This window comes from Giraffa tippelskirchi, chromosome 9, assembly GCF_054371585.1.
Source record: "Giraffa tippelskirchi isolate mGirTip1 chromosome 9, T2T-mGirTip1v1.2.pri, whole genome shotgun sequence".
Classification (NCBI taxonomy): domain Eukaryota; kingdom Metazoa; phylum Chordata; class Mammalia; order Artiodactyla; family Giraffidae; genus Giraffa; species Giraffa tippelskirchi.
Window position 1 is genome coordinate 99,981,188 of NC_137283.1, and position 21,469 is coordinate 100,002,656.

The 21,469-nt window shown below is 41.0% G+C and overlaps 1 protein-coding gene and 1 non-coding gene across 2 annotated transcripts in view; one reads left to right on the forward strand and one right to left on the reverse strand.

Annotated features, from left to right (window-relative positions):
• Window positions 1-1,499: 1,499 nt before the first annotated feature.
• Window positions 1,500-21,469, reverse strand: part of SLC35F1 (solute carrier family 35 member F1) — a 425,474-nt gene continuing 405,504 nt past the window's right edge. Inside the window, exon 8 of the mRNA XM_081530916.1 lies at window positions 1,500-2,592. Within this exon, the coding sequence (XP_081387042.1) occupies window positions 2,368-2,592 (225 nt within the window). The 3' untranslated portion in view covers window positions 1,500-2,367. The remainder of the gene's footprint in view (window positions 2,593-21,469) is intronic.
• On the forward strand, window positions 20,873-20,979 carry LOC145522171 (U6 spliceosomal RNA). The gene has a single exon (XR_014065969.1). It is a non-coding gene; the product is annotated as a U6 spliceosomal RNA (small nuclear RNA).

Here is a 21,469-nt window from a genome sequence, read left to right on the forward strand (position 1 = left end):
TTCCCCCAAAAGGTCAGTCTGGAACTCCTGATTCATGGGATGAGTCTCGGACAATTCGAGTATGTTATCAGCCTTTCTAAATGGAGAAGAACCAACACAGTGAGGCACCCCAGTGATGTGAAAGTCTTGTGTACAAAGATGTGGGATGATAAAGGGTATATAGTGAATTCACCTTAACATTCACACTTGGTTTCCATACAATTTGGAGTCAATTAAAATATCCTAGAAAATAATTCACAGGGCAACCTGTAGCCATCCATTGATTGCAAACCTTTTTGAAATTTAAAAAAAAATTCGCATCCACTGAGTTGACTTGGAAATACTTTCATTCACTTATTTGTCTTAAGACTTTACTAAGCTTCTACAAATTAGTGTCATAAAAATGAATAAAAAAAGATGAAAACATTTGGCTTAAAATAAATACTTAAAATGCAATAAATCAAACAAATTATGCAAACCAAAGGAATGTAAACACAAAAATAAAACCACAGTCTTTAAAGGTCTTCAGATTTGAATGGACAAAATAGTCAGAGAAAGGTATTTAATTGGTTTGAAAGGTAGCAGAGAGCAAACATTGGCAAAGTTCTTTTGATTTGATACAGCTTTAATGCTGATTTTTTTCACCAGACATAAAACAGGCTTCTAAGTGGGCTGAATGGAGATGAGCATAAAATTTGCATATCAGGAAAGATAACTTGTCTGCTCCAACTCCAAGGCAGGACTACCTGTCCCCAGGGTAGAGGGTAGACAGAGGCGCCACGTGAGTGCTGACTGACAGCATGGGACACTTTTGCAGGTCTGTTTAGGCCTTGTTCAGGCTAGTACCGGAATCCTGACTAAGCTGCAATCTGTTCTCTACCTTACAGAGACCCCACTGGGGTTTTGTTTTGCTTACTTAACTTGAACTGATTTGAATTGCCCAAAGTTTCATAAACATTTGTTTTTCCTTTACAAATCCTGTAACCCTATCGAGGATCTTTCTGAATGATACTGAAGCCAGCCAAACGTAAAGACTATTGCATGTACTGATAGGGAGAAAGAGAATCTACTGTAAACCACAGAGCTCTGTGGTGTTTCTTGATTTTCTGCATTTGAAGAAAGAGCTATTGTAAAGGCGACAAAATTAGATTAGTGACATACCCCTCAAAGCCTTATCAGGACCCTGGAATATTCTCTGTATCCATAAGAATGTTGTGTTGATACATTCTGCTATTGAATGGATGCCAAATATGACCAAAAATGCCAGACTTTTCATTGGTGAGATTTTTACTACTACACAATGGCTGTATCAGATGAGCTCTTGTCAGAAGCTGTGCCACAGCAGCACCCTGACTTTGTTGGGAGGCCAGACAACCAATGATATGCCACAATCCAGATAATTTCCATGCCGGTATATTTCAAAAAGGGTGTCACACAAAAGGGCAGAGAACCATGGTTTTTTCCAATGCCTTGATTGATCTCCATATTATCACTAAAGAAATCTAGGGGGAAAAAGAAAATTAATTTTTTTTTTTTGAAAGAGGGAACAAAGGAAGGGGCAGAAAGATTTTTTAAAAAAAGATATTACCCTAAGCACAAGTGATATTACTCTGGGGTTTTCCATAAGCCACAGAAATGGAACATTCCTTATCCTGTTATTACAGGGACTTGATTAGCAGAATCATGTGTTGCAACAGAAAGGCAATGGCCTGGAGTAATCCGAGGTTGAAATATAAAAAGGCTAAAATGTTTGTTTTATATCTATTCCTAGAATAGAGAATTATATGGTCAGTTGCCACTCCCCACAAGGGTCACAGCACGAAATACATATTGAGCAGGCGATCCAACAGGTAACAGAGGGAACCATGAGCCCCCAGGTGCCTAGGATAAGGAAGCGTCGCAGGGTGGGGCTCCTGTGGCATGCAGCACTCAGAGAAGGTGCACAAAAATAAAGTGTGATTCTTAAAAAGTGACTTGCCATAGAAAAGTGGGAGTGATGCTAACTACATGTGGGTCTGGCGAGAGTTCCCATCAGGAGTACAAAACCTCCTCCTGAAAGTCGCTATCATAACAGTAACCATAATCATACAAACAGTAATACTTGCTTTTGATTCAAACATTTTCACAGTAATTAATGTGGACAGGGGGTGGTGGTGTATGTGTGTGTGTGACCAGGATACACACTCGGTAGGCATCCCTCCAGGTGGATCAGAGCCTGCATCTCCAGGGATGTTTAGCGTGTGCCTCTTACAGGCTTTCGGATTTGCTACCTTGCAGTCCACCTCTGTAAACCGCACCTAATAAATACCTTTCTCTATGTACAAAACAGAGATGACGGGCGGACACACAGCTGTGGAGGCGTCCTCCGTGGTCAGGGAGGGTGTCACCCTAGGCCACGCGAACATGGGGCTCATCTTCGGTCTCCTGGCCCAGGCTGGTGTAGGTGACCGAAGGCTCCACCTGAGCTGTGGCTGGTAAGTCCACGACGGGTCCCGAAGGGTTGCGGAACTGCTTGTAAACCCGAGGGTCCTGGGCTGTGTACGTGGAGGTGGATGAGTAGAGCACCAGCCCGAGGAGGATGGTGAAAAGAGACAGGAGGTACAGTCCTGAAAACTGAACAACACAACAGCCAGGTCACTTAGCAGCCAGAGCTGAACCACGTACACAGGAGTGAGAGGGAGAGAGACCGAGGGGAGCCGTTCTCTCTCGTGACAGGCAGCTTGATGAGGCCACCAATGATCCTGATGGAAGATGAATGTTCTCTTCTACCCTGGCTTGGTCTTATTGATCCTCCTTATCTTTTTTCTTGATTCTGTGGCTAACACCGAGGACCATTTAGCTAATTGTCTCTAAAGCACCCATCCAGGTTACCTGATGTGGGAGAGCTAGTTAATCACGAGTTGAAATACATCAGGTTAAAAGCAAAAAACTCCCCAGTATCACTCAATAAAGAGTTGGTTGTGTGTGGCTTCATTAAACACAGACGAAATATAGATACACCACTTAAGGCTGTAATGAAGCCATAAACACCAAGTCCCTCACTGACACAGCTGCAGCAGGCACTTTCGTTTCACCTTAACCCAATTCAGACACTATTTGTCTTCTGAGTAGGAATTGTTATTGACTTTGGTAACTGTCTTTGCAAGGTTAGATTATCCTTGGATAGAAAGAAATAGTATACCCTTTCATTCTTGCTCCACTAATCTAAAACCAAAACCAAACAGGAATGGATATATAGTGGTGTGTTTCTAAACTACTGCTTGACAACTCAGAGTTTTGTGGGGTAAAAGAAAGAAAATATTGGTGTATACAACTTCTCTGAGAATTTGCATATGTTTTAAAAAAAAAACACTATACCTTCTGGGCCTTCTTGAGTAGTTATTACAGAATTACTTGAGTAGTCAGTGAGAGAGAGGGAGGTAACACTATGAGTATTGCCATGGTAACAATGTGAGTGTTGCCATTTTTGTTGTTTCATTCATTCATTCACTCCTTCATTCATCCACTAGTTTCTTCTATGCCTTCTCTGTATCAAACATTGAACTATGCACTGAGAAAACAGAAATGAAAACATATTGCCCTTACTACCAAAGACTGAATAGTCTCAGTGGAGAACCAGAGGTACAGATAGAAAAAAATAATACAATGCACTTATGGCATGCTGATTATCATTGTAGTTGATGGCTGTTGTCCTAGTCTTGACCACATCCTGCATTTGTTACCCAGTCCAAGCTCGCTCTGCTCATTGCACTATAGGCTAATAAATCTGGGTATCGAGATCTTGAGGCAAGGAATAAAACTTTGGAGAGCCAGCTGACCCAGAAGATGGCAGACTAATGGCTTGAGATAACCATCTTGTTGGGGCCTGGATGCCAGGTTCTATGGATCTGAGATGGGGGGAGGTTAGGACACAAAGTAAAAAAGACCATTTAATTCTTGCAAATGTCTCCTAGAATGGCAAGCCTCAGGCAGGGGGATATGTGAGTTTCACTTCCTTACAGTCATTTCACTGGTGGTATGAAATGGAATATCTTCTATTATATCAACAAACAAAGATGCCACAGCTATCTGCAATTCCAGCTCTCCAAATGTGAACTTCTGAGCCACTCCAGTAAGCAGGAGATGAGGGGGCGCCATTTCCCACACAAAGAACTCAGGAAAGTCACAGTCTTTCACAGGTGGGTAGGGTCAGGCTGTCTCCCTGTGAACCAAACAAAGACATCCTAGCCCAAGGGCCAGGAGGAGGAGGGGCAGGCAGGGCTCCCTGAGGCAGGCTGTTATAAGCCTATAATAACAAAAGCAGCAAAATAAGAGTTAAAGTCACAGAAGCAGATCCAGTATGGATTTAAAATTAACCCTTCCCAATTACACATCCATTTGGAAAAAAAAATCAATTTGATTTTCCTTTTGTGGGGAGGGGTACAAATTACTTTATTTGAGGGAATGGTACTAAAGAAAGAACTTAAGTAGACATTTTGGTACAACTTATAGAAAAGGTGCAGCACAGATGTGCATGTACTGCCTTGGTGACCAGGGACATCACCCCTCTAGGCAGCCAGACTGAGGATGTTTAGCTCACATTATCACTGTTTCCCAGGGTGTGTTTGTCAAAGAGATACTCTGCCATGCCAGATTTGATTTTCCTATTTTACTTTTTTATGCTTATAGTCTTAAACAACCAGGCTTCCTTGGTGGCTCAGATGGTAAAGAATCTGCCCGAAATGCAGGAGAGCCAGGTTTGATCCCTGGGTCGAGAAGATTCCCTGGAAAGGGGAACGGCTATCCACTCCAGTATTCTTGCCTGGAGAATTCCATGGACAGAGGAGCCTGGTAGGCTATAATCTATGGGGTCACAAAAAATCAGACACTGCTGAGTGACTAATACTTTCACTTTACTAAAACTAGGAGAAACTGGGGAAAAAATTAATAAATAATTGGAAGCTGGAAGAAAATAGGAAAAGGATCCAGAGAGTCTAAAAAGTTGCAATGTTATAAGAAAGAGTTATAAGATGGCTGTGTGGTGTGTGCGCTCAGTTGTCCAACTCTTTGGGATCCCGTGGACTGTAGCCTGCGAGGCTCCTCTGTCCATGGAATTTTCCAGGCAAGAATACTGGAGGGGGTTGCCATTTCCTACTTCAGGGGATTGTCCCGAATCAAAGATCGAACCTACATCTCTTGTGTCCCCTGCATTGGCAGGCGGGTTCTTTACCACTACGCCACAGTATTCAATAATAGGAAAGGCAGTTTTGAAAATGGCACATAGAAAAATTATTCATGTGGCTAAAAGTCCTTGCTGTAATATTTTGTTGTTTACCTTACTCTCTCTCTCTTTTAGCACCAACAAGGTAGTTAAGACTAAAGATCACTTTTTAATTTTCTTTCTAGAGCCTGCATCACTGCCTTTAATTCCTTATCAATCACAGTCATATGATAATTCCTTTATCAATCACAGTCATGTGATAATACTTCCTCAGATGGCTTGTATACTGGATTCAGCTTATAACAGCTTCACTAAACTTGATTAATTCAGCTTTTCCCAATGAAAATAATTATTTTTCTTTATGAATTTGCTTATAAAATAAGATGGTAGCAAAACAATACGCAGGTCAGGAGGAAACAGAAACCACGGACTGGTTCCAAATCGGGCAAGGAGTCCATCAAGGCTGTATATTGTCACCCTGCTTATTTAACTTACATGCAAAGTATATCATGCAAAATGCTAGGCTGGATGAAGCTCAAGCTAGAATCAATATTGCCAGGAGAAATATCAATAACCTCAGATATGCAGATGACACCACCCATATAGCAGAAAGCAAAGAGGAACTAAAGAGCCTCTTGATGATGGCAAAGAGGAGAGTGAAAATACTCGTTTAAATCTCAACATTCAAAAAACTAAGATCATGACATCTGGTCCCATCACTTCATGGCAAACATATGGGGAAACAATGGAAAACAGTGACAGACTTTATTTCCTTGGGCTCCAAAATCACTGTGATGGTGACTGCAGCCATGAAATTAAAAGATACTTGCTCTTTGGAAGAAAAGCTATGACAAAACTAGACAGCATATTAAATAGCAGAGACATTACTTTGTCGACAAAGGTCCATCTAGTCAAAGCTATGGTTTTTCCAGTAGTCATGCACGGATGTGAGAGTTGGACCATAAAGTAAGCTGCGTGCCAGAGAATTGATGCTTTTGAACTGTGGTGATGGAGAAGACTCTTGAGAGTCCTTTGGACTGCAAGGAGATGCAACCAGTCAATCCTAAATGAAATCAGTCCTGAATATTCATCGGAAGGACTGATGCCCAAGCTGAAACTCCAATACTTTGGCCACCTGATGCAAAGAACTGACTCATCTGAAAAGACCCTGATGCTGGGAAAGATTGAAGGCAGGAGGAGAAGGGGATAACAGAGGATAAGATGGTTGGATGGCATCACCGACTCAATGGACATGAGTTTGAGCAAGCTCTGGGAGTTGGTGATGGACAAGGAAGCCTGGCATGCTGCAGTCCATGGGGTTGCAAAGAGTTGGACATGACTGAGTGACTGAACTGAAGAGCTTCATCCTTTACTTGAAACTTTCCCTGATGTCTCAGAAGATAAAGAATCTGCTTGTAACGCAGAAGACCCAGGTTTAATCCCTAAGTTGGGAAGATCCCCTGGAGAAGGGAATGGCTACCCACTCCAGTATTCTTGCCTGGAAAATTCCATGGACAGAGGAGCCTGGTGGGCTACAGTCCATGGGATCTCAGAGTTGGACACAACTGAGTGACTAACATTTTCACTTCACTTTCAACAAATGAAATGAGCTTGTTCCTAACAGTAGCAACATTTCAAATATTTTGATACCGACTTTCATTTTCACAAAACCCCTCATGCATCTCCAGTTTCAAGTGAGAACCTTGCAAGGGAGGTTTTGGGTGTGAGGCTGCCTCTGTTGCAGCAGATGGAGGCAGAGAGATTAAGAATGGGGCTCTGAGATTAGAACTGCATTCTATCTATAAACCAGATTCAAATCCTAGCTCCACTCCTCTCTGACTGTCATTTTGGACAAGTTTTTTTCCAGGTCCAAGTTCCTTATCAGTACAGTGGGGATAATAATTGTACCTACTGTATAGAGTGGTTATAAGGATAAAATTAGGTAAAGCATATGAAGCACTTTTCCTAGCACCTACATCACAGTGAGGATTCAATCTCCATTGGCTCCATTGTTATCATCAGTGACTATATGTATCAGTGTTACCATATTTTTATATAATCACTGATTAAATTGCCTTTCTTTTATAGGCTCTTGACTACAGGACTATGTCTTTCTTGACCAGTGTTGTGCAGAGTCTGGCATAGTGTGTGTGCTGTAAGTCGTGTCTGACTCTTTTTGACCCCATGGACTATAGCCCCAGGTTCCTCTGTTCACGGAATTCTCCAGGCAAGAATACTAGAGTGGGTTTCCATTTCCATATCTATTAAGTTTCATTTGCTCTTTGTTTACAGTTTGAATGAATTAATGCATTTAACTGAAGTTTCGTACTAAAGAAAGAAACAATTAAAAAATCAGCCTGTACAATAGTGGATTTCAAATGTTTTAGCTTTCAACTCAATCCAGCATTATTTCTCATACATAACATGCTAAACAGAGACTCCTTGAGAGAGAAGTTGTAGTAGTGATACTTAATCATTGACTCCAAAAGTCATCATCTTCAAACCTGTAATCAATTAGGGGAGAGTGATAAGATGATGAATTGGGAGGGGCAATGCTGAAGGCAAGAGTCTGGTAGAAGATTGTAGACTGCTGATCAGAGAGCTAACAGAGGAAGTTTCATAACTTGAGGTGAACAGTCTTTGGCAACTGAAATAATGTAGGGTCAGGAAAGGATCTGATACAGGATATGAGAAAGGTTTGAATTTCTCTCAATTTCAATTTTTTTTTTTTTGGTTCCTATATACTGACTTGATTAACATGATAAAGATTTTAATAGCCATTTCTTGTAAAGCTAATGTCTTTGCCAGTGTTAAAAAAGATACTACTTGAACCAATCACTTTTGAGACATGGAACTATTAAGTTGAATGATAAATCCAATACAAAGAGTTTTTTTGGGACACAGCTTTCACATGGCAACACATATCTTACTTCCAATGCATTTCTACTTAATTCAAATAGAATTAACACTAAAATAGTTCAAAATACAGACAGAAAGGAATTTTATATGACAGAGGTGTCTTGGAAGTCATCAAGAGGTTTTATTAATAGTTAGGAGTGAAAGTTTTCATTTAACACACAAGCTCAAAAAGGGATCAGAAAAAAAAGGATTATGGTGAATCTGGATAAATATTGAATGTTAAAAAGAATTACAAAAAGATTTGGTATTTTAAAAGGTAAGAAAAAGTTTCCTTTTCCTTTTTTCTTTATAGATTGATAATACCCCTATTAGGGGGACCTAATAGGTTGACCCTCAGTTCTGGATGCTGTACTTATCCTGATAGAGTGTTTGTTTTTTTTAAAAAGCAGTCAATCAAACAAAAAGTCTGCATATTCTAGGCTGCTTTACTTGTTAACTTCAAAGAAATACTCATGCCTACTTCCCAGAAAGCTATCTGCCAGTGAAAGATATGGCGAGTTTCAGGTGGAAGTTTGCTGTTTCCTGTATGAATATGGGCTGCTGTTTGCAGTATACTCTGTGAGCCTCTCCAAGGTCAATTGTGGCCCATCAGAAGATGCTGTGGTCCACATATGAGCGTCAGAAATGCTGCAGTTTGCCTGCATTTTATCTGACTTGTAATTTTGAGAAGTTGCACAAGGATGCACCCTTTTTCACTACCCCACTGCACATGCTGCCGACTTTCCTCTTGCCGTTTTCTATTTTGATAGGTGTCTTTGCTAACAAGGATCAGAAAGTACTCGCTGTACATAAGGAGAATATCTGTGGTGTTGCCGAAAGCAATCTGACTGGAATAAGCCTTTGTCCAGAACGGGGTGGCTTGGAGGACTGGTGATAAGGCTATATAAATCTCTCTATCTTCAACTAGAGATGAAATCTAGCTCTTAGCCAGTTACTTGTTAGCTAATGGGACATCTGGGCTTCCCTGGTGGTTCAGTAATAAGGAAACGGCCTGCCAATGCAGGAGAAGTGGGTTCGATCCCAGGGTCAGGGATCGATCCCCTAAAGAAGGAAGTGGCAACCCACTCCAGTATCTTGCCTGGAAAATCCCATGGACAGAGGAGCCGGCGGGAAGTCCATAGGGTCACAAAGAGTCGAACACGACTGAGCGACTAAAACACCACTGACAATGGGATATTGGGCATATCAGGTAGGGACAGGCCAAATTTTCATTTTAGTTTTGGTATTAAACATCTAAGTTGAGATTTAATACTCAAATGACTTTAATGGGCCTAAATCTATACGAATAGAAAACCACATGGTTTTAAAGCCATTTCAATGTACTTTTGCAAATATATTGACTAGATTCTGTGAGGAAGAGGACCATTTTTAAAGAAGGTATTTTTTTATATTGATGAAAAGATGGCAGGGGTGAGCAGAGAGAAACACGGGCAACCCTCAGAGAGTGTGCAGCAGGATATGAAGTGACCATGGGCTAATGCTCTACTTTTACTGGATGTGTGTACCAACTACCTCCAGGAGGACCTGGATTTTCCTTCCTTCCTTGAGCATGAACGTCAAAAGATGTCTTTTATGATGTATGCCTCTCTGTAACATGGCTTTTACAAGGTTCCTGATGTTGGGCTCTGATTGTTTTTCTTCAGTGACCCCACTTGGACCTATTCATGATCAGAACTAATTGTGATTTAATAGGTAATGAAAAGCTAAGAGATTCTCTTAGCTCTTAAAGAGAGACATATGGTAGTTTTGTCTCCAAAAGCACAAAGATTCAACAGAAATAGATACTATCACTTGTGAGAGGTAGAGAAAAGACCTGGAAAAGAACAGTTGTTGGTGGGTTTCTTAGGAAAGTGGGGTTCAGGGGAATGAGACTTGCAGCTCCTGCAGCAATCTGAGAAAAAGGAAAGGTTTAGATTTAAATCCAATTTAGATCTAACTTATAGAGCTGACTGTGGCTCAGATCACGAACTCCTTATTGCCAAATTCACACTTAAATTGAAGAAAGTGGGGAAAACCACTAGACTATTCAGGCATGACCTAAATCAAATCCCTTATGATTATACAGTGGAAGTGAGAAATAGATTTAAGGGACTAGATCTGATAGACAGAGTGCCTCATGAACTATGGACTGAGGTTTGTGACATTGTACAGGAAACAGGGATCAAGACCATCCCCAAGAAAAAGAAATGCAAAAAAGCAAAATGGCTGTCTGAGGAGGCCTTACAAATAGCTGTGAAAAGAAGAGAAGTACAAAGCAAAGGAGAAAAGGAAAGATATATCCATTTGAATGCACAATTCCAAAGAATAGCAAGGAGAGATAAGAAAGCCTTCCTCAGCAATCAATGCAAAGAAATAGAGGAAAACAATAGAGTTGGAAAGACTAGAGATCACTTCAATAAAATTATAGATACTAAGGAAACATTTCATGCACAGATGGGCTCAGTAAAGGACAGAAATGATAGGGACCTAACAGAAGCAGATGATATTAAGAAGAGGTGGCAAGAATACACAGAAGAACTGTACAAAAAAGATCTTCACGACCCAGATAATCACAATGATGTGATCACTCACCTGGTGTCAGACATCCTGGAATATGAAGTCAAGTGGGCCTTAGGAAGCATCACTACAAACAAAGCTAGTGGAGGTGATGGAATTCCAATTGAGCTATTTCAAATCCTGAAAGATGATGCTGTGAAAGTGCTGCACTCAATATGTCAGCAAATTGGGAAACCTCAGCAGTGGCCACAGGACTGGAAAAGGTCAGTTTTCATTCCAATCCCAAAGAAAGGCAATGTCAAAGAATGCTCAAACTACCGCACAATTGCACTCATCTCACATGCTAGTAAAGTAATGCTCAAAATTCTCCAAGCCAGGCTTCAGCAATATGTGAACTGTGAACTTCCAGATGTTCAAGCTGGCTTTAGAAAAGGCAGAGGAACCAGAGATCAAATTGCCAATATCCGCTGGATCATTGAAAAAGCAAGAGAGTTCCAGAAAAACATCTATTTCTGCTTTATTGACTATGCCAAAGCCTTTGACTGTGTGGATCACAAGAAACTGGAAAATTCTGAAAGAGATGGGAGTATCAGACCACCTGACCTGCCTCTTGAGAAACCTGTCTGCAGGTCAGTAAGCAACAGTTAGAACTGGACATGGAACAACAGACTGGTTCCAAATTGGGAAAGCAGTACATCAAGGCTGTATTTTGTCACCCTGCTTATTTAACTTATATGCAGAGTACATTGTGAAAAATGCCGGGCTGCATAAAGCACAAGCTGGAATCAAGATTGCTGGGAGAAATATCAATAACCTCAGATATGCAGATGACACCACCCTTATGGCAGAAAGAAGAAGAACTAAAGAGCCTCTTGATGAAAGTGAAAGAGGAGAGTGAAAAGGTTGGCTTAAAGTTCAACATTCAGAAAACTAAGATCATGGCATCTGGTCCCATCACTTCATGGCAAATAGATGGGGAAACAATGGAAACAGTGACAGGCTTTATATTTGGGGGCTCCAAAACCACTGCAGATGGTGATTGCAGCCATGAAATTAAAAGACGCTTACTCCTTGGAAGGAAAGTTATGACCAATCTAGACAGCATATTAAAAAGCAGAAACATTAATTTGTCAACAAAGGTCCGTCTAGTCAAGGCTATGCTTTTTCCAGTAGTCATGTATGGATGTGAGAGTTGGACTATAAAGAAAGCTGAGTGCCGAAGAATTGATGCTTTTAAACTGTGGTGTTGGAGAAGACTCTTGAGAGTCCCTTGGACTGCAAGGAGATCCAACCAGTCCATCCTAAAGGAGATCAGTCCTGGGTGTTCATTGGAAGGACTGATGTTGAAGCTGAAACTCCAATACTTTGGCCACCTGATGCGAAGAGCTGACTCATTAGAAAAGACCCTGATGCTGGGAAAGATTGAGGGCAGGAGGAGAAAGGGATGACAGAGGATGAGATGGTTGTATGGCATCACCGACTCAATGGACATGCGTTTGAGTAGACTCAGGGAGTTGGTGATGGACAGGGAGGCCTTGTGTGCTGTGGTTCATGGGGTCGCAAAGTCAGACACAACTGAGCGACTGAACTGAACTGATAGAACTGAGGAAGCTTAGTGAAAGTACAAGTGGAAGGAGGGAGAAAATAAGGTCCAGTTAGAAAGACAAATGATACAGGAAAAGAAAATTTCTCAATAGCTAGGAGGAAACAGGACTGAAAAACTTGGATTAGCCACCCCTTCATATAATTCTTTTCTATATTCATTTAACATGTATTTTTTTTCTCTTTGTCCCAGTTTGTGTATGTACACACATGACACACATACCTCCGAGCCACTAAGACTGACCTGATAGGCCTGCCATGTGAACTTTACTTAAAAAAAATTTTTTTTACTTTAATTTATTTGAATGATATAAAATATTTAATTAAAACCACAAAAGGCAAAAAAAGGAATGAAACATAAAAATAGAACAAAAATCAAGGGCAAGGAATAGAAAATAGTAACAAACATGGTAGACAATAATTCAATTATATCAATAATCACTTTAAACATCAATGATCCAAATACATTCTGAACTTTTCTTGAGAGAAGCTGAGTAGCCTGAGAGAACACCATCCCTGAAGGCTTCTCATGTGGCAGATGAGCAAAGGACAACACTTCCAAGCCTCCTGAGGTTCCAAAGCTACATATGAAGAGTGGAGGAAGGAAATACCACGTTCATCAGTCAATTCAGTGGCTCAGTTGTGTCCGACTCTTTGCGACCCTATGGACTGCAGCACGCCAGGCTTCCCTGTCCATCACCAACTCCCTGAGTCTACTCAAACGCATGTCCATTGAGTCGGTGATGCCATACAACCATCTCATCCTCTGTCGTCCCCTTCTCCTCCTGCCTTCAATCTTTCCCAGCATCAGGGTCTTTTCAGATGAGTCAGTTCTTTGCATCAGGTGGCCAAAGTATTGGAGTTTCAGCTTGGGCATCAGTCCTTCCGATGAATATTCAGGATTGATTTCCTTTAGGATGGACTGGTTGGATCTCCTTGCAGTCCAAGGGACTCTCAAGAGTCTTCTCCAACACCACAGTTCAAAAGCATCAATTCTTTGGCGTTCAGCTTTCTTTATAGTCCAATTCTCACATCCGTGCATGACTACTGGAAAAAACATAGCTTTGACTAGATGGACCATTGTTGGCAAAGTAATGTCTCTGCTTTTTAATATGCTGTCTAGATTGGTCATAACTTTTCTTCCAAGGAGCAAGCGTCTTTTAATTTCATGGCTGCAGTCACCATCAGCAGTGATTTTGGAGCCCCAAAAAATAAAGTCTGACACTGTTTCCACTGTTTCCCCAACTATTTCCCATGAAATGATGGGACCAGATGCCATGATCTTAGTTTTCTGAACGTTGAGCTTTAAGCCAACTTTTTCATTCTCCTCTTTCACTTTCATCAAGAGGCTCTTTAGTTCATCTTTGCTTTCTGCCAGAAGGGTGGTGTCATCTGCATATCTGAGGTTATTGATATTTCTCCCAGCAATCTTGATTCCAGCTTGTGCTTTATGCAGCCCGGCATTTTTCACAATGTACTCTGCATATAAGTTAAATAAGCAGGGTGACAAAATACAGCCTTGATGTACTGCTTTCCCAATTTGGAACCAGTCTGTTGTTCCATGTCCATTTCTAACTGTTGCTTCTTGACATGCATACAGATTTCTACAGGAGGTAGGTCAGGTAGTCTGGTATTCCCATCTCTTTAAGAATTTTCCACAGTTTCTTGTGATCCACACAGTCAAAGGCTTTGGCATAGTCAATAAAGCAGAAATAGATGTTTTTCTGGAACTCTCTTGCTTTTTCGATGATCCAGCGTATGTTGGCAATTTGATCTCTGGTTCCTCTGCCTTGTCTAAATCAAGCTTGACCATCTGAACACAGTTCACGTACTGTTGAAGCCTGGCTCAGAGAATTTTGAGCATTACTTTGCTAGCATGTGAGATGAGTGCGATCGTGTGGTAGTTTGAGCATTCATAGCCCAAGGACAACATTACTGGTAAAACTTCAAAAGACAAGTTGCCTTGCCCAAACAAAGGGGCTCTGGTGTGCATGAGCCTGCCATGGAAACATGAGAATGGTTAAGAGTTGAAACTGGTTCCTCAACTGCGCAAGGAAGCTGCTCAGAAATGAATTCAAGGCTATTTCTAGGTCTTAGACATGGTTTCTGACATGGAGGTATTTCAGGTATACAAAGAATGTGTGGCCACAATAATGATATCCTCTCTAGTTCTTATTCATCTTTTAAAGAGATACAGATATAATCAAACCTTTCCACATTAAAAAAACTTTTTTTAATTGAATTTTTAAAAAACTTGGTTTTTTTGGGCCACACTATGAGGCATGTGGAATTTTAGTTCCCTGACCAGGGATTGAACCCACATCCCCTGCACCAGAAGCATGGAGCCTTAACCCCTGGACCACCAGGAAAGCCCCCACTTTCCACATTTTAAACTCTTAATTAGAAAATACCTAGGATGGTAGAGTCTGGGAATCTGCAAATTTAGCAGTTGCTTCAGAAGTCAATGCAACCATGGGTAAATGGAATGATGAAGGTTATACACACAGGCTGGTAAAGGTGAAGTTCAGTAGCTGCTGGAAAGAATTTCTGTGTATGGAGACTGGCCTGGCATTTCCAGTGGCAAGTTATGCCTGGGAAGAATTAGACTTTTCATTAAACTTGTAAAACTGTCCTAAATATTCTGCACATAAAGCACAGGCTCCTCTCCCTAGTACTACCACTCTCTGTGATATGAAAAGCATATATAAAGATAAAGCTTCTGGCACATCTAATTGAGATTTATAGATCAAAACAAATAAATGAGCCCAATACTATTTCAAACAGAACCAGATTTCATAGTTTGGAGATCTTAGGTACTGCTGCTGCTGCTGCTGCTAAGTTGCTTCAGTCGTGTCTGACTCTGTGCGACCCCATAGACGGCAGCCTACCAGGCTCCGCCGTCCCTGGGATTCTCCAGGCAAGAACACTGGAGTGGGTTGCCATTTCCTTCTCCAATGCATGAAAGGGAAAAGTGAAAGTGAAGTCGCTCAGTTGTGTCTGACTCTTAGAGACCCCAGGGACTGTAGCCTACGAGGCTCCTCTGTCCATGGGATTTTCCAGGCAAGAGTACTGGAGTGGGGTGCCATTGCCTTCTCCTCTTAGGTACTAGGGTAGTTTAAAGATTCAGTGACAAAGTTGGGCAAAATACCAGTCAAAAGAATGAATCATAATTAAAGATAATGCTGCTGCCGTGGAATTTTTAAGTCCCAATATTATGCATAGGTAAAATTGGGTTTTATAATTAAATTGCCTGAAGAGCCCAAGGTCTCAAGCGAGTCCCCACTTGATATGTGGTTTGAAAGGTGGATCCTGTGGACCACAGCTGACCTGCTGATTGTCCTGGGGCAGGAAGGAGAGGATGGATTATCAGTGACGACACGTCTCAAAGCAGCTGGTATGAATCTCAGGGATCTGTAGCCCACACCTTGAACCTGGGAGTAGAATGGTAGGGAGAGAACCAGAGGCAGCTGGCCATTGCTGGCAGGCTGCAAACTGTGTCCTCACTGGGATCCTGTGACAAAAGGCCCTGCCTGGTTCTGATCTATTGCTCCTGAGTCTGAGCCAGCTGCTATTCAGGGCAAGGAAACTAGACAGACTTGACTCCACAGAAACACCAACATAAACACGCTGGTACTTGACCTCCTAATTTTGGCTCTACCCTAACCTAACAAGATCACTTTTATTATTATTAAGGGCACTAAAAATGCAAAAGTTCTGCTTCTGGGTTTACTGAGCTGGAAATAAATTGCCCACAAATGCCCGAACTTTTTCAAATTCTTTGCATCTGCCTCATTATTGCTTTGTCTCCTACTCTTGTCTCCTTTTATTTCTATTCTTCTTCTTTTTTCTTCATTTTTTTAAAGGAAAAAATAAAGGGCTAAATTTCTCTGGCTACATTTTGCAATATTTCTTTATTCTAAGTCATAGCACAGAAAATATTAAATGTGGCATGGTGCACGACAGACACCAAAATTGGTTGTTTTTAGGGACTAAGAATACTGACCTCTAAGCCTGGTTCCACATGCTTTCTCCAACTGGGAGAAAAGAAATAACCCCAAATTCATGCTAATTTAATCAAGAGAGAAAGTAAGTTAATAAGTGCCTTAGTTAAAATGCCAAATGGTCTTTCAATCCATATCAGAGAACTAAGACATCATTAAGGTTTAAATATTTGGGAAACAACTTACTCTCCAAGAATCTTATTGTTAAGGAGAGAAGCAGTAGCCAGGGCCCTTACCTCTCTGTGATCTGAGGCTGTCACTCAGGGCAAGCCTATACCCTCACTGTAATCTGAGTTCAGTTTATGATGCCTTCTGTTTGGTTTGCAAAACCAGTTCATTTGGCAGTGTTATCTGTGCAGCCAATCACATCTAAGGCCAATAAGAGTTCTTTTACAGGCAAATCTCTTCCCCTGTGGGTAATTTCACACATGAGTACAGCAATAAGGAGCTAAAAATGGATTCCTGCCACTATCTTTTATATGACAAACAGACATTTTCACTTGGTTTGATGAAGTGATAGAAATCCTCATTCACACAGATTACTATTCTCTGCAGTCCAGCAAAAGAAGATCATCATAGCCAAGTTGGAAGTGAAATAAAAGGGGCAATAGTCTGTGGGTAATTGGACCATAAAGAAGGCCGAGCACCAAAGAATTGATGCTTTCGAACTGTAATGCTGGAGAAGATTCTTGAGCGTCCCTTGGACAGCAAGGAGATCAACCAGTCAATCCTAAAGGAAATCAACCCTGAATATTCACTGGAAGGACTGATGCTGAAGTTGCAATACTTCAGCCACCCGATGCAAAGAGCCAAGTCACTGGAAAAGACCCTGATGCTGGGAAAGATGGAAGGCAAAAGGAGAAGAGGGTAGCAGAGGATGAGATAGTTAGATAGCATCATCAACTCAATGGACATGAATTTGAGCAAACTCTGGGGGATAGTGGAGGACAGGGGAGCCTGGTGTGCTACAGTCCATGAGGGTCACAAAGAGTTGAACATGACTTAGCGACTGAAGAGCAACAAGGTTGTGGGAATGTTTAATTATAGGCTCAGTTACAACAAAGCCATTTGATGGCTCATTAGGTCACCCCACAAGGTAAAGAACCACAGGGTCAGCTGAGATACTTGCTGAGACAAGTGGAATACAGGATATTGGAAGAAGGTAGTTATAAGTTCCAGCTACAGTAATATGATCAGTTACAGAAATAAAGACAGTAATTGTCATGAGTATTTACTCTTTATTTTGTTTTAAATATGCTTGTCTCTGTGTGTGTTGCCTATATAAAATATTTTTGTTTTCTCTCTTCTCTTATCTCCTTATCAGATAAGATGTATTGACTTTACATCTTAGTATTTAACTAACAGGATATCAAAGAGAAGAGTGAACATTCCCCAAGTTGTTTGCATCCTCTTCTAGGGAAAAGGTTAGTGTGTTTTCAGTTGTGTGCAGGCTAGTTGTGTCATGTTGGGCAAAAGTGTGACTTTGTTATTGTCTTTATGTTGAGATTAAGTATGATTTAAGGAGATGTGTGTATATGGGTGCCAAGTTGAGAAGACGTAGACTTGTGATAGTTAATTTTACATGTCAGCTTGGCTAAGCCATAGTATCTAGATATTGGTCAAACGTCAGTCTAGATGTTGCTGTGAATATATTTTCTAGATGAAATTAACATTTAAATCAGTAGACACTGATTAAAGTAGATTAACCCTCATAATGTGGATGGACTTCTTTCAGTCAGTTGATGTCTTGAGAGAAAGGACCGAGGTCACTGAGGAAGTAGAAATTGTGTCTTTCCACTCAACCTACAACAACAACTCTTCCCCGGGACTCTAGCCTGCCAGTCTGCTCTTCAGATTTCAAGTTCGCCAACCTCTACAAAGGCATGTGCCACTTTCTTAAAGTAAATCTATCTCTGTATCTCTCTAAATAGGAAGGTATATAGATAGGAATGTGTAGAGATAGAGAGAAGGATAGATACACAAACACACACAGACATCCTATTGGTTCTATTTCTCTGGAAAACCCTAATACAATTAACAATGCAAAAATTTGTTATACTAAAGGTCTAGATGCTGATGTGAATTTTTATAACAATGTATTCCCATGGTAAGTTTTAGAAATGGAGTGATTAATGATGTTTTCCAGGCAATATCAGGGCTCCCTGTTGGCTCAGTGATAAGGAATCCAGTTGCAATGCAAGAGATATGGTTTTGATCCCTGGGTCGGGAAGTCCCCTGGAGAAGGAAATGGCAACCCACTCTGCTATTCTCGCCTGTGAAACCCCATGGACAGAAGGGCCTGGTGGGTTACAATCCAGGGGGACTCAAGAGTCAGACATGACTTAGCAACTAAACCATTACTTCCAGGCAATATCAAGTGGCGATTCACAGTATGAGCTCTCGAGTCAGAATGTAGGGGTTTGCATATCTGTTTGATACTTCCTTGCTATGGTCTTGGACAAGTTCTTTACTTCTCCACACCTCTGATTTCTCATCAGTTAATGAAGGATAATAATAGTACCTCCCTGTTGTGAGCATTAAATTAAATACATGTATAAAACTTTTGGTGCAGTGCTTGGCACACAGCAAATGTTCAATAAATGTCAGCTATATTGTTATCTTTACATCAGAGGGAGTAAATGCTAAAGCAAAGATAGATATAAAAATCTTCTTCAGTAACTCCCTCTGAAAAGTTCAACACGAATCAAGTTGAACTGAAAATGCATTTATAGAATTGGCAACTTAAAAGAAGAGTGTGACAATCAATCCATATGGAGAGAAGGCTTTCTTGGCAATGAAAATAATAACCCCCTGGCTTATAAGTTCAGTGTCTTGACTTATTTAAGTTTTCCTACAATGGTGATTATGGACATGAGTTTGGGTAAACTCTGGGAGTTGGTGATGGACAGGGAGGCCTGGAGTGCTGGGATTCATGGGGACGCAAAGAGTCGGACACGACTGAGTGACTGAACTGAACTGAACAATGGTGATTACATAAGTCCTTACAAATTCCTATTCTGCTTTACTTTGTTTATTAATTGTAAGCAACTACTCCCCATTGACACAAATCATGTTTGAGTAGCCATGAGTATGTGTAAGTTTAGCAGTTCACTTTGCTTCCTCATTATGTTAAGCTTTAAAGTGGACCCCAAATTACATCCACATCCTAATGCCTGGAATCTGTGACTCTTAGTTACCCTATCTGGAGAAAGGGTCTTTGCAGATATGTTTGAGGATTTTGAGATGATAGATTAGGCTGGTGCTATGGACTGAACTGTGCACTACCCCTCACCCCCAACAAATTTGTATATTGAAGCCATGACCCTCAATGTGTCCGTATTCCGAGATGGGGCCTCCATCAAGGTGAAAAGTGAAAGTGAAAGTGAAAGTTGCTCAGTCGTGTCCGACTCTTCGCAACCCCATGGACTATAGTCTATGGAATTCTCCAGGCCAGAATACTGGAGCAGGAAGCCATTCCCTTCTCCAGCTCTATCAAGTTAATTAAGGTTAAATGCAGTCATAAAGAAGAATTAGAGTCCATATGAGAAGTGATCAGAGAACTCTCTCTCATTGCCCCTTACTCCTCCCATGTGTACACACAGAAGAAAGGCCATGTGAAGATGTGAGAAGGCAGTTGTCTGTAAGCCAGGAAGAGAGCCCTCACCAGAAACTGGACCCTGCTGGACCCTGACCTGGGACTTTCAGCCTTCAAAAGCTTGACAATAATTTTTCTGTTTTCTAAGCCACCCAGCCTGTGGTATTTTGTACGGTGGCTAGAGCAGAGTAATAGATACAAGTTATTCGGCCACATGTATCTTACAAGGTGGAGCAGAGGGAGATTTCAGACTCACAGAGAAGAAGGGGATATGAAGAAGCAGAGGAGCAAGAGATTTGAAGATGCTGTCCTTAAAGACTGGAGTGACAGAACCACAGGCCAAGGAATGTTGGCAACCAGAGAAGCTGGACAGGAACACATTCTCCCCCAGAGCCTCGAGTTGGAACATGGCTCTGTTGAACCTTAGTCTTGCCCTGGGGAAGCTGATTTTGAACATCGGGCCCCAGAACTGTGAGAGAATAAATGTCTGTCTGTTTTAAGCCACCGAAGTTTGTGGTAATCTCTTAACAGTAGTCCTATGAAACTAACATAGTCACTAATTAATTATTCATTTAATAACTGAGCTTAGCTGTGATCTGAGATTCTAATCATTGCCTCACCATCCATCCATTCAAGAAATGCTTACTGAGTTCCTATTATGTGTCATGTGCTGGGAATGCAGTGACAAATACTATAAAATGGATACCGCCCTGTTCTCAGTTTCCAGTCTGTTGTGGGAGACAGAATAAAACAAAGTTGAAGGAATTAATCTGCAATACAACTTTGGGAAATACTGGTGTTACTGCAGAAACTCTTACATATTTTGGCTCCCCCATTTCCTCCTTGGAATAGTTTTCTCAGCATTTATCTGAGAGACTGTCTGCCAGACTTGAAGTCCTAAGCAAGTCTGCTGAATAAAATATAACTCTCAACTTTTAGGTTTTACATTTTTTTTTTTCCAACTGACAGAGCCATAGGACATAGACATTCAGGAAAGTTATCATTTGACCTTTAAGTTGACCTTAGAGGTCAGGAGGGCACCTAAATTTTGCTCCAAATGCAATAAGAGAGAAGTGTTAAGTGCTCGCTTCGGCAGCACATATACTAAAATTGGAACAATACAGAGAAGATTAGCATGGCCCCTGCGCAAGGATGACAAGCAATTTCATGAAGCGTTCCATATTTTTAAGAATTAATATAGTGAAAATGAGTATACTACCCAAAGCAATCTATAGATTCATTGCAATCCCTATCAAGCTACCAATGGTATTTTTCACAGAACTAGAACAAATAATTTCACAATTTGTATGGAAACATAAAAAACCTCGAATAGCCAAAGCAATCTTGAGAAAGAAGAATGGAACTGGAGGAATCAACCTGCCTGACTTCAGGCTCTACTACAAAGCCACAGTCATCAAGACAGTATGGTACTGGCACAAAGACAGAAATATAGATCAATAGAACAAAATAGAAAGCCCAGAGATAAATCCATGCAGCTATGGACACCTTATCTTTGACAAAGGAGGCAAGAATATACAGTGGAGAAAAGACAATCTCTTTAACAAGTGGTTCTGGGAAAACTGGTCAACCACTTGTAAAAGAATGAAACTAGAACACTTTCCAACACCATACACAAAAATAAACTCAAAATGGATTAAAGATCTAAACGTAAGATCA